This window comes from Dama dama, chromosome 15 (assembly GCF_033118175.1).
Source record: "Dama dama isolate Ldn47 chromosome 15, ASM3311817v1, whole genome shotgun sequence".
Lineage (NCBI taxonomy): Eukaryota > Metazoa > Chordata > Mammalia > Artiodactyla > Cervidae > Dama > Dama dama.
In genome coordinates, this window is record NC_083695.1 from 31,987,893 (window position 1) to 32,005,576 (window position 17,684).

General features: G+C 37.9%; 1 protein-coding gene across 1 annotated transcript in view; it reads left to right on the forward strand.

The window, feature by feature from the left end:
- MCU (mitochondrial calcium uniporter) overlaps positions 1–17,422 on the forward strand; it is a 205,921-nt gene extending 188,499 nt beyond the window's left edge. The window contains exons 5-8 of the mRNA XM_061161770.1: positions 740–900; positions 2,556–2,759; positions 12,427–12,543; positions 15,443–17,422. Coding sequence (XP_061017753.1) covers positions 740–900; positions 2,556–2,759; positions 12,427–12,543; positions 15,443–15,520 — 560 coding nt within the window. The 3' untranslated portion in view covers positions 15,521–17,422. The remainder of the gene's footprint in view (positions 1–739; positions 901–2,555; positions 2,760–12,426; positions 12,544–15,442) is intronic.
- Positions 17,423–17,684: the final 262 nt, after the last annotated feature.

Sequence of the window (17,684 nt, forward strand, 5' to 3'; positions counted from 1 at the left end):
AAAAATTGATATGTTAGGGGGAAAGTATATAGAGGCTAAGATTATTAGGATGATGATATTTTTATTTATACCTTTGTATTTGCAAATTTAAAATACTGTATGTTTTTCCCTCAAGTGTTAGTTACTAAAGGGAAAAAATGACCAATTAAAATGGCAAGACCACAGATAAATTATAGATCAAAATTTTAATAAGCATGATAATAATCAGATTAATTCTAAACTTCTCTACTAGTTTTTAACATATTATTTTAAATTTTTTGTCTTTATCTAATGAAGATTATTATTACTTGTAGCATTTACACTTCCAACAGTATAATGGTGGATGTTGGCTTCCAAATTTTCAAGTTGCCCAAATTTGGAACTTACTTCCTAGGATTTATTGACTCTTCCTTTTTAAAAAGGAACTATCCCTTTCCTTCAATTTAGCACTGCAGGTAGATTCCCTATAGTGGCTGAATCTGCCTTGTTCTTACCCCTAATAGCCCTCGGAATAGCAACTCTTTAAGGCAGCAGTCCCCAACCTTTTTGGAACCAGGGACCGATTTCGTGGAAGACATTTTTTTCCACAACCAGGGCAGTGGGAGTTCAGGATGATTCAAGCCCGTTTAATTTATTGTGCACTTTATTTCTAATCTAATGCTGCCACTGATCTGACAGGAGGTACTGGTCTATTGCCCCAGAGATTGGGGGCCCTTGAATTAAGGTTTAAATTTTAAAAAAACATAATCTTTTCTTTCAGACCTCTTAAGCCATGAAAATGCAGCAACACTAAATGATGTAAAGACACTGGTCCAGCAGCTGTATACAACGCTCTGCATCGAGCAGCACCAGTTAAACAAGGAAAGGGAGCTTATTGAAAGATTAGAAGACCTCAAAGAGCAGCTGGCGCCCCTGGAAAAGGTGCAGATTCAAATTTCACACTTTTCTCTTCACTAGTATTTTTTCCAGAGCATATATGTTTGCTTTTTTCCCCCTCCAAGTTGTATATAATTGAATTATGTTAATCTGATGAGTTTGGGGAACTGAATCATAAAAATCTTCCAATTAAAGCTATGAAACAACTTTAAAAGAAATAGTTTGGGCCTTGATAATGGACCTAGAGCTTTGAGGCCTGAATAGACTCTCATTAACCAGACGTACTACCTTTATGACAAAGGTTGGAATAATTGCTGATCAAGAAGGGTTCTAAGTGAGGTGGATAATCATTTTAGCCAACTTAAGAATTAATATTATATGGAATATCATGCAACTGTTAAAAAGCAATTCAGTAGATCTAATATGCTATAGAAAACTCATATTTTATGAAAAGTAAATTGTAAGATAATGTACACATTAGTGCGTTTTGTTATTGTTTAGTCACTAAGTTGTCCAGCTCTTTCGTGATCCCCAGGACTATAGTTCACCAGGCTCTCTGTCCATGGGATTTCCCAGACAAATATGCTGGAGTGGGTTGCCATTTCCTTCTCCAGGGAATCTTCCCAACCCAGGGATCGACCCCACATCTCCTGTATTGGCAGACAGATTCTTTAACACTGAGCCACCAGGGAAGCCCATGGTAGTACATACTATGATTCCATTTTTAATTGAAATATATATTACACATATAGCCATATATACACACAGACATACACACACACACACCCAAAGAAGAAAATAGAAGGGACATATTCCCAAATGCTAATAGAATAATGGGATTATGAATAATTTTTCTTCTTTATACTTTGCTGAATGTTTTACACTGAAGATGTGTCATCCTTATTTTTTAATAATAATACAAGTATTTCCACTTTAAGAACTAGACTATATTAGAGATTAAGGAAGAGAATAAATACTCTTAATATTGTGCTTTTTTCTTATTTCCTTAAAAGTAATGAACATACATCTCAAGGTTGTTCTCATTAAATTCAAGACCTTTAGAAATGTTTGAGGAACTATTGTAAAGGGAGATGAAATTTAAACTTTGTATTTTCAAAATGTAAAGCATTTTTTAATGTATCAGCTATAACAAAATAATTATCATCCTTTACTGAATATTTACTTTGTGCCAGGAATTGTCCTACATATTTTACCTGTATTCTCTTATTTAACAGAACAACTCATTAATGAAGTGATGGTAGTTCTCAGATCAGGGCCTGAACTCAGCTGTTCTGAATACAGAGTCCACTCATTGTGCTATTTTGCCCCAGTAGACCTCTTGAGTAAAAAATTAATGATGGATTAAATCTTAAATGCTACAGTGAGAGAACATTAGCCTATTTTTATTTCCCTCTTTCAAAGAAAATCTTATGGTTGGATAAAGACCTATTGAAACTAACTTATTTCACCATATTTTTAGCTACTGGTATACTAAAAAAATGTTAGTCCTATAAAATATTATTCAGTAAAAACTGCAGATACTATTTAGGAAGACAAACTATATTTTCTAGAATTGAGACTAACTTTTATCTTGATTGCAACCCCTGTTCTTAAGTGAACATAGAAAAGTTTAAATAAGAGTTTAAAATTGGTTCTATGTCAAAATGCTTTAGAGTTGACCGATCATGTGCGACCTATAGGTACGAATTGAAATCAGCAGAAAAGCTGAGAAGAGGACCACTTTGGTGCTATGGGGTGGACTTGCCTACATGGCCACACAGTTTGGCATTTTGGCCCGGCTTACCTGGTGGGAATATTCTTGGGACATCATGGAGCCAGTCACCTACTTCATCACTTATGGAAGTGCCATGGCAATGTATGCATATTTTGTAATGACACGCCAGGTAAGAATTCCTCTTCAAGTAACTTTTCGTGACATAGTGAAATTTTGGTTGTCAAAGTAGTTCTCTTTTCTCTCATATTCTTTATAAGGCCAGTTCCCTTTAAGTAAATCACTTATCCTTTATACACAGTCACTCACATATACACACATATGTGCACATGCTCATGCATGCCAATTATGTATCAGGCACTAGTCTAGGTGCTAGAGATAGAGATATGTAAGTCATGGCTTTGGCCCCCATGGAGAAAACAGACTATTAAGAGAACCATATAAACTGCTAAATTCATAACAATATTATGGTAAGATAGAGAATAAGAAGGCAAAGGAGAAGAGAGGTCAGCTGTAGGATAACTTATTCAGCTCAGTTGGCTTGGCTTTTTATGTACTGTGTAATAAATGTAGCAGTCAGATGGGGTAGTTTTTTGTTTTTATTGAATATTTGGAATGGAGAATTGGTGAAAATTAATCAAATAAACAAAACTCTGGGTTACTTCTGAATATATCAGTAGTATAAGCATTTGTTATTGTTATTTTAACGTCAAGGAAGAGAAGTGAAAATTAGATATCTAATCATTATTCTGTTCTTTAACAGCCAAGACTCATGTATTAAATATCAGTATCTAGAACTAATTGTTATTGTTGGTGCTATTTTTTTAGTAGCTTGGAAATCCATGGGAAGTATGAGGGATTTATTACTGCTTTATGTGATGCAACCACAGATCCAGGCTCCCTTGAATAAAAATCATTTGAAATAGTTGAGACAGATGAGAAACTTTTTCTATTTTCTTAAGTGGCAAAAGAATTCTGAGAGTTTCTTCTTATGTTTTTACATGGCCTCTGTTGAATGAACATAGATATTTTGTTTCTGTTGTCATTAGTCCAGTGGTCATAGGCCTGTTTTTGTGAGGGAAAATGAAAGCTCAGGGGTGTTATTTACCCTTCCTGGGCCTCCCAAATTTGTCTAGTGGGCAGAAGAGAGAAAGCGCATTGCTCATGTCCTGCTCTGGTTTGCCCAGCGTCTCTAGCGCTTAACCCGATGTTTAGCTCTGTTGGTCACTCTATATGAACAGAGCTGGCAACCAGATCAGTCTTACCTAATCACACCTCTGGGCATGGCTTGCATATGTCTATATGTCTGTCTGCATGTCTTTCCCCCTTTGTCGGCCCTGTCTCTCCCTCATACGTCTCTTTGTTGTTGTTTAGTATCCAAGTTGTGTCTGACTGTTTGTGACCCCCTGAACCGTAGCCCGCCAGGCTCCTCTGTCCATGGGATTTCCCAGGCGAGAAAACTGGAGTGGGTTGCCATTTCCTTCTCCAGAGGATCTTCCCAACCCAGGGATTGAACCCACGTCTCCTGCATTGGCAGGTGGATTTTTGACCACTGAGACACCTCTTTAATGGGTTCTTTTTATCAGTTGAAATCTAGACTCCTTAGCCAATGTTCATAACTTGTTGCTGTCCTTTCCAAATGCCTCTGAACTCATCTGTGTATGTACTAGGTATTTTAAACACAGTAAATTACAGTTGTCCCTTGAACCTCAGGGTTTAGGGACATCAGCCCTCTGTGAAGTAAAAAAAAAAAAAAATCCACATATAACTTACAGTCGTCCCTCCGAATCCATGATTCCTCTGTATCCATAGTTTCTCCATACCCATGGTTCCACATCTGGGGATTCACCTGACTGTGGATCATGTAGTGCTATAGTATTTACCATTGAAAAAACTCCACATATAAGTGGACCTGTTCAGTTCAAACCCATGTGGTTCAAGGGTCAACTGTATAGTCTTTGAATGTGTTAGTTGCTCAGTCGTGTTGGACTCTTTGTGACACTCCAAGGACTGTGGCCCTCTAGACTATCAAGATTGCCAGGAGAAATATCAATAACCTCAGATATGCAGATGACACCACCCTTATAGCAGAAAGTGAAGAAGAACTAAAGAGCCTCTTGATGAAAGTGAAAGAGGAGAGTGAAAAAGTTGGCTTAAAGCTCAACATTCAGAAAACTAAGATCATGGCATCCGACCCTATCACTTCATGGCAAACAGATGGGGAAACAGTGGCTGACTTTATTTTTGGGGGCTCCAAAATCACTGCAGATGGTGACTGCTGCCATGAAATTAAAAGACACTTACTCCTTGGAAGGAAAGTTATGACCAGCCAAGACAGCATATTAAAAAGCAGAGACATTACATTGCCGAGAAAGTTTCATCTAGTTAAGGCTATGGTTTTTCCAGTAGTCGTGTATGGATGTAAGAGTTGGACTGTGAAGAAAGCTGAGCGCCGAAGAATTGATGCTTTTGAACTGTGGTGTTGGAGAAGACTCTTGAGAGTCCCTTGGACTGCAAGGAGAGCCAACCAGTCCATCCTAAAGGAGATCAGTCCTGGGTGTTCATTGGAAGGATTGATGTTGAAGCTGAAACTCCAATACTTTGGCCACCTCATGCGAAGAGCTGACTCATTGGAAAAGACCCTGATGCTGGGAAAGATTGAGGGCAGGAGGAGAAGGGGACGACAGAGGATGAGATGATTGGATGGCATCACCAACTCAATGGACATGAGTTTGGGTAAACTCCGGGAGTTGGTGATGGACAGGGAGGCCTGGCGTCCTGCGGTCCATGGGGTCGCAAAAAGTTGGACATGACTGAGCGACTGAACGGAACTGAACTGAAACTATCCTACTGTATGGTCTCTATTTCCCCAAAATGCCCTGAGTTTTCCACCATTTCCTTCCTTCATATCATTCTATTAACTGGAAAGGTTTTCCTTGTTGATCTCTACCTGTCATCGAGATTTACTTGTGAAAGTGGTAGTCACTCAGTCGTGTCTCTTTGTTACCCTGTGGACTGTAGTCCTTCAGGCTTCTCTGTCCAGGGGATTCTCCAGGCAAGAACAGTGAAGTGGGTTGCCATGCCCTTCTCCAAGGGATTTTCCTGACCCAGGGATCAAACCCGGGTCTCACGCTTTGCAGGCAAATTCTTATACCATCTGAGGTTTACTTAAATGCTTAGTTTTCATTAATATTTGACTACTTCCCTGCAGCCCATTTTGATCTCTCCTTCCTCTGAATTCCTTTGGCACATGGTGCCTCTCATTTCATTCATCCTATGCTATCTTGTATTATAATTATTCCTGTTCAGTGTCTTGTCCCCTCTACTAGACTGATAGTTTTTGAAGCAAGGTGTCCAATTTTTATTTCCATACCATGCCTAATACAGTGCCTATCTGTCCTGTTTAAATGCTGAACTGCTGTGATTCCTCAACATTTTTGCTGCCCCCAAGTGACTGGTTGCAAAATAGCAGTAGTAAACAGTTTAGTCTTGTGAATAGGAAAACATTGACCAAATTGAATGTAAAATATTCTTCCCCATATCAGTTTCATAAATTAACACCGATGAAGCAAAAGCCTATTCAGTAGCATTTAAACTATTGAATAAGCATTTATTAGCAACCTAAATAGATTCCAAAGTGTATTAAGTTCCAAAGAATTTTTATAAGATGACAAGTTCCTTGAGATCATAAAATCAAGTAGAATATTGAATTTTACTAATATTTCAGTGAGACCTGAGTACCACTTTCTATCATATGAAAAAGGAGCCTGACAAGAAGTTGCCATAAGAAAAAGTTACTTCAGCAGGCATGTGAACCACTATTCCATACCCTAGCCCAAGTGTTTTCAACAAAAGGGATGGTCACCCTCAAGGAGGCAAAAATTGGTTCTTGAAGAGTAAAACATCTTGGAAATTACAACAGATAAATGGATACCACAATATATCTGTGGTATTAAAACCTCTCGGGGAGAAGAGGCAGCTAAGGGGAAAATATCTAAAAAGGCAACTTGAGGTAATGATGAAAAAGGATTAAGAAACACTGATCTAGCCTTTGATACCCTTTGTCATCTCAGTTCCAACATTCATGCTTTATGTTCTGTTATTCCAACAAACTACTTCAGTGACTGTTCAGGACCTCCTTATAATAAAAATTAGTACGCCTAAACCTTTAGGCTCCTGGCATCTCTCTTGTTTCTGTCACCTCCTCGTGTGTTGCTCCCTTTCTGCCCCAGTTAGACCGTACTGCCATCTATTCAGTCTCCACTCCCTTGTCTTTCCATTACATCTCTGTAAACTCCTAATCTGGGGTGATTCTGGCCATTTACCCTACATGCAGGCTACTGAGCATTGCTAGAGAAAAATCATCTAATAGTATGGAATGGGCAACTGCTTGTGTTTTCATTAGATTTTCTTCCCCCATAGAAAATTATTAGTTACTTCAAGACTTCACATCAAGCTCCTCATCCCACCTTTAACTTTGCCTTCTACTTCTCCTAGAAAATTGAGCTTAACAGATAGAAGCTTTCTAATTCCTAAACTCTGTGAGTTTAATAGTATCCTTACTGACTCTTTCATACTATTTCCTTAAATTCAAATAAGAGGTGGCATTTTCCTGATCAGGGCTAGCTCTTCTGCCTCTTCTTAATCTTATTACCTCCTTCCAGAATCTTACCCCAGTATATATATTTTTGTGTGTTCTCTATGCTACCAAACTCTCCCTCTCTGACTCTCTTTCCTTTATAATAAAGCTCTCCATGTCTTTCTTCTCAGTTATTATCAAATCACCAAGTTTCTAGAATAGAGTCTAGCATGCAGTTGCTTAGTAAATGTTTGTTGCCCAAGAGAGGATACATGGACTAGATCTGAATAAATTGAATTAGTATATACATTTATATCCTTACCACAGATAAGTAAGTAGCCTAGTCACAGCAACTTAGGTGAAAGTAGAGGGCTTTCTCTCAAGTTTTTAATCCAGCATTTGTCCCTTTGGTCAATATTATTTGATCCAGATCATGATTCTGTCTTTTTAACAAGCTTCCACACACTCAACTACTGTTCATTTGTTATCTGTCATCCTCAGTAATTAAATATTTACTTCTGTTTCCAGTTGTGGCATACTAGGTAATCAGAACAATGCTCTCATTAGGAAATGTTAAAATAGTTAAACAAAACATAAAACACATCTGCCTGTAGATTCTAGAGAACACACAGGATAACAAAAATTACCAGGCAAGGACCAGAAGAAGAGAAGTCTGAGTGAGGTGAGTCTGGTGTTTAGGTGTCCTTTTTCCTGTGGGGATTTATACTGATTAAAGGCTGAGAGGCCAAGAAGCTGAGCCATACTTGATAGCCTAAAAGGACCAAAACCATAGACATTCGTGTCCAGGGATTGCTAAAATAGGTTGAAACACGTTTGCTTTGATTTGGAATTTTAAAGGCCACCATTGTAGAATAGAAGAACCTGTTCTTTCAGTCATCCCAGTGTTGTAAATTGGATTGAAGTAGTCCTGGAATACTGGAAATCCCATAGTGCTAATCTCACAGGTTCCAGGCAGAAGAAAATATTAAATCTCCCTGGGAGGAGATAACATTATCCTAAGCATAAATACAGAGTTAAACATAAAATAAAAAATAAACAGATACACAAGAAAATACCTACAAAAACAATAGATATTTGAAACACAGTAGGAAATCCAGTAACTGGATTTATCAGACAAAGCCTTTAAAATGATTATATTTACTATATTCAGGGAGATAAAAGGTAAGGTTGAGAATATTAATAGATAACTTGACTTTTTTAAAAAACCAACGAAAATTCTAGAGAACAAATTTAATGGATTGATTTAACTGCAGAGTAGACATAAGCGGGATATAGTGACCTGGAAATAAATCAGAAGAAATAAATATGGAAAGACATAAAGAAGTAAAATATAGGAGGAGGTAAGAGGTACAGAGGATAAAGTGAAAAGGCCTAATACATTTTTAATTTTCTTAGTATCTCAGAAGGAGAGGAGAAAAAGAATGGGAACAAACAATATTTAAAGAGCTGATGACTGAGAGTTTTCCAAAATAATGAAAGACATTAATTTATAGATTTAAAATTCTGTCAAATACCAACCAAGATAAAGGAAGAGAAGCCCACATCTAGACACATCAGAAGTAAAATTGCAAAAGACAAAGACAAAGAAGAAATCTTAAGAGAAGCAAAAGAAGAAAAAGAAAGGATTGCCTTCAGAGGAGTCACTGTTAGATAGCATGTCAACCACAGAAATGAAGGTAATCTCAACCACCAGAAGGTAATAGAATGGTACCTACAATGTGTTGAAAGAAAATAACTGTCAACCTAGGATTCTATACTCAGCAAAAATATCCTTCCAAAATAAAGGTTAGATAAAGATGTTTCCAGACAAAGGAATAGAGAACTTGTCACCTGTAGATCTGTACAGAGGAAATACTAGAGGTTGTTGTTCTTTGGGCAGAGGAAGGTTATCACAGATGGAAAGTCAAAAAAAGCAGGAAGGAATGAAGAGCAATGAAAATGGTAAATCTGTGAGTGAATCTAAATGAATATTAAATGGACTTCCCTGGTGGTCCAGTGGTTAAGAATCCACCTGTCAATGCAGAGGACGCAGGTCTGATCTTTGGTCCAGGAAGATTCCACATGCCACAGGGCAGCCAAGCCCATGCACCACAACTCCTGAGCCCATGTGCTACAACTACTGAAGCCCGCACACCCCAGAGCCTGTGCAGCGAGAGAAGCCACCACAGTGAGAAGTCCATGCACCACAGCTAGAGAAAGCCTGCGTTCTGCAACAAAGACACAGCACAGGTGAAAAATAATAATAAATGAATGTTAAATGTGTAAAACAACCTAATAAACTCTTACAGAATTTAAAATACAGAAAAAACTAAAACATACAAAAATAGCATATGTATAAAATAGCATATGTATCTGGAGGGGATAAGTGAACTTGAAGTGTTTTAATGTCCCTTTGTTGCCTAGAAAAAGGGTAAAAGTACCACTTCCATTCCACTTTTACCTTTGGTCCTAGCCAGTGCAGAAGGCAAGAAAAAGATACAGTGGATGAAAATATTGGAAAGAAAAACAACTGGCATGATTCATAGATTTTGCACACAGAAAAATTTTAAAAACATATATAGATAATTGATTAGAATTCATAGGTGAGTTTCATTAAGGTTACTGGATACAAGGTCAGTGCACATAAATGAGTTACATATCTATATGCCAACCTCAAATGGTTAGAAAATGAAAGCTTTTTAAAAAGATGCAACTTAAAATGGCCTTTAAAAATAAATCATGCAAAAGATGTACAAGATGTCTATGTATAAATGCATAAAATTAAAGGAGATTTAATAAATGTAATGATACCACATGTTCATGGACCAGAAAAGTAAATACTGTAAAAATGTTGGTTCTATCCACATTGATCTGTTAGATTCAGTGCAACCCCAGTTAGAATTCTGATAAGTTTGGGATTGGGGGAAGAGATTTGATTAAGCTACTTCTAAAATTTATATGGAAATAAAAAGACTAAGAATAGTCAATAAACTCTTGAAGAAAAACTACATAAAAGGATTTACTGTATCAGATATGAAGACTATACCTTTAGTAGTCTACAGTACTACTACAGAGGACACTACGGTACTACAGTGATTAAGACAGTGACTCAGGGATGGACAAATAGTCCAGTGGAATAGAAGAGAAAAGCAGAAACAGTCCTAGTATAAATGGACTTTTGATTTTAAAAAATGGCACTGCAGAGACAGTCTTTTGGTAAATGGTGCTAGGACAATTGATTGTCCATATAAAAAAAAGAAATGACCCCATCCTTATTCTATAAACAAAAGTTAATTCCAGATGGATTGTTGATCTAAATGTGAAAGGTAACATGATGAAGCTCCTGGAAAATAATAATATAGAAGAATATCTTAATTACTGTGGATTAGAAAATAACTTTTTACACAATAAAAAGTGCTAACCATAAAAAATAGGAATAATAAATTAGGCTGTATTAACATTAAGAACATCTTTTTACTGAAGAGCACCATTAGGAGGGAGAATGAGCTGGGAGGAGATGTTTGCAGTATGTATAGCCAACAAATAATACATATATACAAATATATGTATATCCATATATATTAACAAATCCTACAAGCCAATAAGAAAAAGACAGAAAGTCCAGATATGCACAGGCACTTCTAAAAGAAGATATGCAAATGGCAAGTAATATAAAAGAGGATATGAAAAAGCCTCAGCCTCATGAGTGATCATGAAAATGCTGTATATCATCAAGAGAGGAAAAACATGTGTCCACATAAAAATTTGTACACAAATGTTCATAGCAAGATTATTCATAATAGCCAAAAAGTGGGAAAACCTAAATGTCTATCAATTGACAAGTAGGTAAATAAAATGTAGCATATCCATTCAATGAGATCTTATTTGGCAATAAAAAGAAATAATGTACTGATACATGAAACAAACAAACAAACAAACAAAAGAAACAAACAAACAGATGAGCCTTGAAAGAAGCCAGACACAAAAGGCTATATGTTGTATGATTCCGCTTATGAGATATCCAGAATAGGCAAATCTATGGAGACAGAAAGTAGACAGAGAGTTAACCTAGAACTGGAAGTATGGAGGGAGATCAGATGTGATATTAAAGGGTATGGGGTTTCTTTGGTGGGTGATGAAAATATTCTAAAATTTTCTGTAGTAATGATTGTACAATTCTGTGACTGTGCTAAAAAGCACTATTACACCTTAAATAGGAAAATTATATGGTATCTCAAGTAAAGTGGTTTTTAAAATGTAAGGTAGGGCTTTCCTGGTGACTTATGAATCTGCCTGCCGGTACAGGAGACACAAGTTCAATCCCTGGTTCAGGAAGATCCCACATGCTGTGAAGCAAGTAAGCCTGTGCTCTAGAGCCCCCGAGCCACAACTACTGAGCCCCCAGGTGCCCTAGAGTCTGTGATTCACAGCAGGAGAAGGTTCCACAGTGAGAAGTCTACACACTGCAACTGGAGAGTAGCCCCTGCTCTCTGCAATTAGAAAAAAGCCTATGCAGCAACAAAGACCCGGCACAGCCAAAGATAAATAGATAAATAAAATTTTATAAAGTAAAATATGAGGTAGTCATGTAAATAATATAATTTAGGAATTTGGGATTAACATACACATACTACTATATATAAAACAAATAAGCAACAGGGACCTACTGTATAGCACATGGAATGATACTCAGTATTTTGTAATAACCTATATCTGAATCACTGTGCAGTGCACCTGAAACTGGTACACACAAAAGATGAATATCACAAACATGATAGTGAGTGAAAGTAGCCATACACATTGCGTACTATCTGACTTCATTTTTATTCATGTAAAATTTTAAAACCAGGTGAAACTGATCTGTAGAGCTCAGGAAGATGTGTTTTAAGTAAGAAAACTATAAAGAGAGCAAGAAAACAGATACCACGAAAGTCATGATAGTGGTTATTTTGCAGGGGAAGAAAGGGTGAGTAACTGGACAGGGGCAGGAAGGAGGCTTCTGAGTTACTGGCAGTTATTACCTGGTGATGATTAACGTTTATTATGTGATGATGATCCTTTAGGAAGTACATTTTTGTTTTGTGTACTCTTCTGTGAGTGTTGTCACAATAAAAAATTTTTAAGAAATAAATATTTAACATAGCACATGTCAGTAGTATATATGCAATCATGTGTACTGAATCTAATCAATAGTAAGTGCTTATTTTGTGACGATAGTGTGCTAAGGACTAATAATTTAATTTTTCTTTTATTTTTGTAGGAATATGTTTATCCAGAAGCCAGAGACAGACAATACTTATTATTTTTCCATAAAGGAGCCAAAAAGTCACGTTTTGACCTAGAGAAATACAATCAACTCAAGGATGCAATTGCTCAGGTAAGTTTTCCAAAAGTGAAAGTAAACCCCAGCCCCATCTTGTACAGTGGTGGCATCATCATCTATAATCACACTACTTAAATGAGTAAACTCTGAAAGAATGATCCAGTCCTCTTCTTCCTATGCAAATTATTCCTCAACCAGTAGAAATGACTGTTTTAAAATATACATCTCTCCAGGAAGTTGTATATAACACAAGCAGGTATTATATAACACAAGAAAAGATAATGTGTCCCATCTATCCTATTAACACTAGCATATTGAAATTTTTAGACCTATTTTTGGTTTTTTAGTTTTCGTATCTTTACCTTTCTGTCTGTTTTTACCTTTCTCTCTTTTTTTAATCTTTCTACAATTGACCCCCAAGATCTGTCACCTAAAATGTGTGGTAGCAATGGGGCAAAAATAAAATCCAGGTAAAAGAGAGACTACTAGAAATTTTTGCCAGGTGCAAGTCAGAGGTTATTGAGCTACTGGACACTTTTTTAAAAGATTGGTATTTTATTTCTCATAACAATTACCTCTTTCACATTTCTGATTATGCCTCCCCCTCACTCTGATATCTTTGATTTGGTTAAGAAATACTCATTCCTTTTCTTGGCAGTCTTTTATGACTTTAGAGGTTTTTTAAAACCTCAGGAAGCCATTCCCTTCTCTTCAAAGTTTAATTATCTTCTCTGGACCTTTTCCACCTTCTCTCTCCCTTTGTGATGATGGGGTTTGCTCTGAATAGGTTTAATTTGTCTTCCTGCCTCAGCCTAAATGAATTCTTACCTTCTGTTGCTGTGTGTGGTAGTTGTCAACTGGAGGGAATGTAGCAGAATGGTCTCTGGAGCTATTAAAAAAATAGGTGCCTCAGCCCCATCTCCACACTGGGGGTGAGGCCCAAGCATGTGTGAGTTTTGAAAGTGCTGCAGTTGACTTCACATCCCTATTTTAAAAAATTACTCATACATGAAAAGCTTAAATAGCAACTAGACAAATAACTAAAGTCTTAAGCATTTTTCTGGGCTCCAAAATCACTGCAGATGGTGATTGCAGCCATGAAATTAAAAGACGCTTACTCCTTGAAAGGAAAGTTATGACCAACCTAGACAGCATAGTAAAAAGCAGAGACATTACTTTGCCAACAAAGGTCCATCTAGTCAAGGCTATGGTTTTTCCAGTAGTCGTGTATGGATGTGAGAGTTGGACTATAAGGAAAGCTGAGCGCAGAAGAATTGATGCTTTTGAACTGTGGTGTTGGAGAAGACTCTTGAGAGTCCCTTGGACTGCGAGGGGATCCAACCAGTCCATCCTAAAGGAGATCAGTCCTGGGTGTTCATTGGAAGGACTGATGTTGAAGCTGAAACTCCAATACTTTGGCCACCTCATTGTGAAGAGCTGACTCATTGGAAAAGACCCTGATGCTGGGAAAGATTGAGGGCAGGAGGAGAAGGGGGCGACAGAGAATGAGATGGTTGCATGGTATCACTGACTCGATGGACATGGGTTTGGGTGGACTCTGGGAGTTGGTGATGGACAGGGAGGCCTGGCGTGCTGTGGTTCATGGGGTCGCAAAAAGTTGGACATGACTGAGCGACTGAACTGAACTGAACTGAGCAGCATAATTTAAATTCTGGCTCCATACAAAAGTTTGTGCAAGGGCTTCTCTGAAGAAATGCCATCAAGGTACATTCGATGCTCTCACATTCTTTTTTTTTTTTTTTTTTCAAGTCAACTTATTTATTTTTTTCTATTCTTTTTTTTTTTTTTTTTTTATTCTTTTTTTTTTTTTCCAGTGGGTTTTGTCATACATTGATATGAATCAGCCATGGATTTACATGTATTCCCAATCCCGATCCCCCCTCCCACCTCCCTCTCCACCCGATTCCTCTGGGTCTTCCCAGTGCACCAGGCCGGAGCACTTGTCTCGTGCATCCCACCTGGGCTGGTGATCTGTTTCACCATAGATAGTATACATGCTGTTCTTTTGAAATATCCCACCCTCACATTCTCCCACAAAGTTCAAAAGTCTGTTCTGTATTTCTGTGTCTCTTTTTCTGTTCTGCATATAGGGTTATCGTTATCACCTTTCTAAATTCCATATACATGTGTCAGTATGCTGTAATGTTCTTTATCTTTCTGGCTTACTTCACTCTGTATAAGGGGCTCCAGCTTCATCCATCTCATTAGGACTGGTTCAAATGAATTCTTTTTAATGGCTGAGTAATATTCCATGGTGTATATGTACCACAGCTTCCTTATCCATTCATCTGCTGATGGGCATCTAGGTTGCTTCCATGTCCTGGCTATTATAAACAGTGCTGCGATGAACATTGGGGTGCACGTGTCTCTTTCAGATCTGGTTTCCTCAGTGTGTATGCCCAGAAGTGGGATTGCTGGGTCATATGGCAGTTCTATGTCCAGTTTTTTAAGAAATCTCCACACTGTTTTCCATAGCGGCTGTACTAGTTTGCATTCCCACCAACAGTGTAAGAGGGTTCCCTTTTCTCCACACCCTCTCCAGCATTTATTGCTTGTAGACTTTTGGATAGCAGCCATCCTGACTGGCGTGTAATGGTACCTCATTGTGGTTTTGATTTGCATTTCTCTAATAATGAGTGATGTTGGATGCTCTCACATTCTTGAGCCCCGAGTCCTGCCCTGTTGATTGCACAGCCCGTTCTGGAGGCTCTGCTGACAGCTGAGACTACCAGGACCAGCTTCTGTTTCCGTACCCCTTTACTGTCTGTGCCTTTAACACCCTTCGCCACTGAGGCATTCCTACTTTCAGAGTGATTCAGATGATTTCTCTGCCTCATAATGATGGAGGAAAGACAATTTCCTTTTCTCAGGAGACAGTAATATCATTGAAACTTGACTAGCCCGTTTTTCTCACCTTTTGTTTCTATTTTAGGCAGAAATGGACCTTAAGAGACTGAGAGATCCGTTACAAGTACATCTGCCCCTCCGACAAATTGGTGAAAAAGATTGATCTGCAAAGAGCCTCTGAGTCCCAGCAGAAAGAACACCTGTTTATAACTATGGCCTTTTTAATTAAAGCATTGCAGGTGGAAGCTGGGAGCCATGTTGGGGTAGAGGGTTTTTACCTTTAATTAAAAAACAAAAACAAAAAGATCTTAGGGAAGAAAGGAGTGTTTAAATCTGAGGATCATGCTTTGTGGAATATAAGCTCAAAGGGCTTAGTGAAGTACTGTCTTAATCAAGCATCTCAGTTTCTGGATGAAAATGATGCACTATATGGTTGAGAGATTCACAAAGAAAAATTGATGCTGGGGGTGTTTGTCTCTTGCATCTTCTTTGCAGGGTCAGCAAAACAGTAACACACCAGCACCCCACTCAACTCTAATTTTCTTTTTTTAATTTAACTTTTCTTAATTTTGACATAGGAGTAAGTAAATCCACCAGAAAAGCAAAACCTCAAGATATGTGGGTGGCAAACAGAGTCTGAGCCCATGTCATTAGCTTTTACTTTAGACTGGACCCAGTCTCTGCAGCCTTACCAGGACTCTCTCCTGTTTGTGCACATTTCTGACCCCCCACACCTGCTGGTACACTGATTTTATCCATATGATAATTGGAACCAACTTATGACTGTTTGATAATTGACACTTTGGATTATCCCTTCATACCTTCGTAAATGTCTATATATTTCAGTGCTCTGAATCACTATCTAGAAATCATTGGCAACACTGCATGAGGTTTCTTTTGTTTCGTTTTGTTTTTTACTAATTAATCTTTAAGAGGAAGACAAATTTCCCTCCTTTATTTAACTATCCCATTGATCTCTCCCTCCACAGCTCAAGCCAGAGGGGGAGTGTTTAGCTATATTACTGAATCAGGAAGATGTACGGTTTACAAATTGGCTAAAAATCATGGCTCTGTAGCCATTTCAGAACCCGAATAGTTTCATTGCTGTTAATCTGCTTGTGTGACAGCATCCAGGCCACCCAGACGGCCTTGCCTTGTCTGGAGGCTTTGTTAATCTCGAAGGATACACACTTCCATGCTGTTTGTGAACCCTCCCACCTCCACCACTTAAGTAGTTGTAAATCAAGTGAGTGGATCTCAAAGGGTGCAATTTATCTTTATATAGGAATACATTTCTATGGTTTCTTTCAACCTACCCTCTTCACCCTATTTTTTCTTAAATTGAGAGAAAGAGGAAATAATCTTATACTCTTATCAAAATATTTTCTATCATATTTCCAGATGACATCTGCACTTGGAGAGTCAAAGGAATCTGTGTCTAATATCCTGTTTTTATTAATAACGACTTGTGGGGGCAGGATGAAAGGATGATGGGGCTTGCCACACAGCTAGTTGATTCACTTTGTTCTTTCACATGGTCCATCCCTCCTCCTTGTGGCAAGGGTTTTCTTTCTCTTTTTCTTCCTTCTTTGGGATCATTGTGTATGAAGAGAAACACTTTAAGTGACAAACCCAGACTCCAGGTGCCTTGCAGAGGTTGAAGGCCAGCCAGGACCGCTGCTGCTGCTCCTGCCACCACCCCTCCCTTCCACTGGCATGACGGAATGAAAGGATGCATGTCTCCACTTCCCCCTCCTCCCACTTCCTTCCTCATTCGCCCCCAAGTTGTTCAACCCCCTTCCCTCATTTATTTCTGTTAAGCTCTGTGAATTATTTTTAAACCATTTATCCTGTTTGTACTGCAGGGTTTTTAAGAAGAAACAGCACAGTGCAATGAGCAAATCCTTTCAGGTTGTGTGGGAGGCTAGGGAGGGGAGAACGTGAAGAAAAGTCCTTTAAACAAATAGCAAAATATTGAACATGTGTAAAATCCTGTATCATTTATGAAATATGTATAAAAAGCAATGTACCTTCTGGAACAATAAATACTTATTCAATTTTTGAACTATAGCATCTCATTCTTTAAAGGAAATCAACCAAAATCAGAAATAAAAACAAACTTGTGTTCTTCTGATTTAAAGTGGGAAAGTTTTTACCTCTAAAATTAATCTTTATAAAAATACAATTTGGAAATTGTTTTGTACCTGGAGCCTGTATTTTTAAAAGGCATTTTATGAAGTCTTCCTAAACTTAAGATGGTTGACATTTTCCTAGTTTTTCAGAGCCACCAGAAGTTCAGTTATCAACAACCCAGATAGCACCAGCAG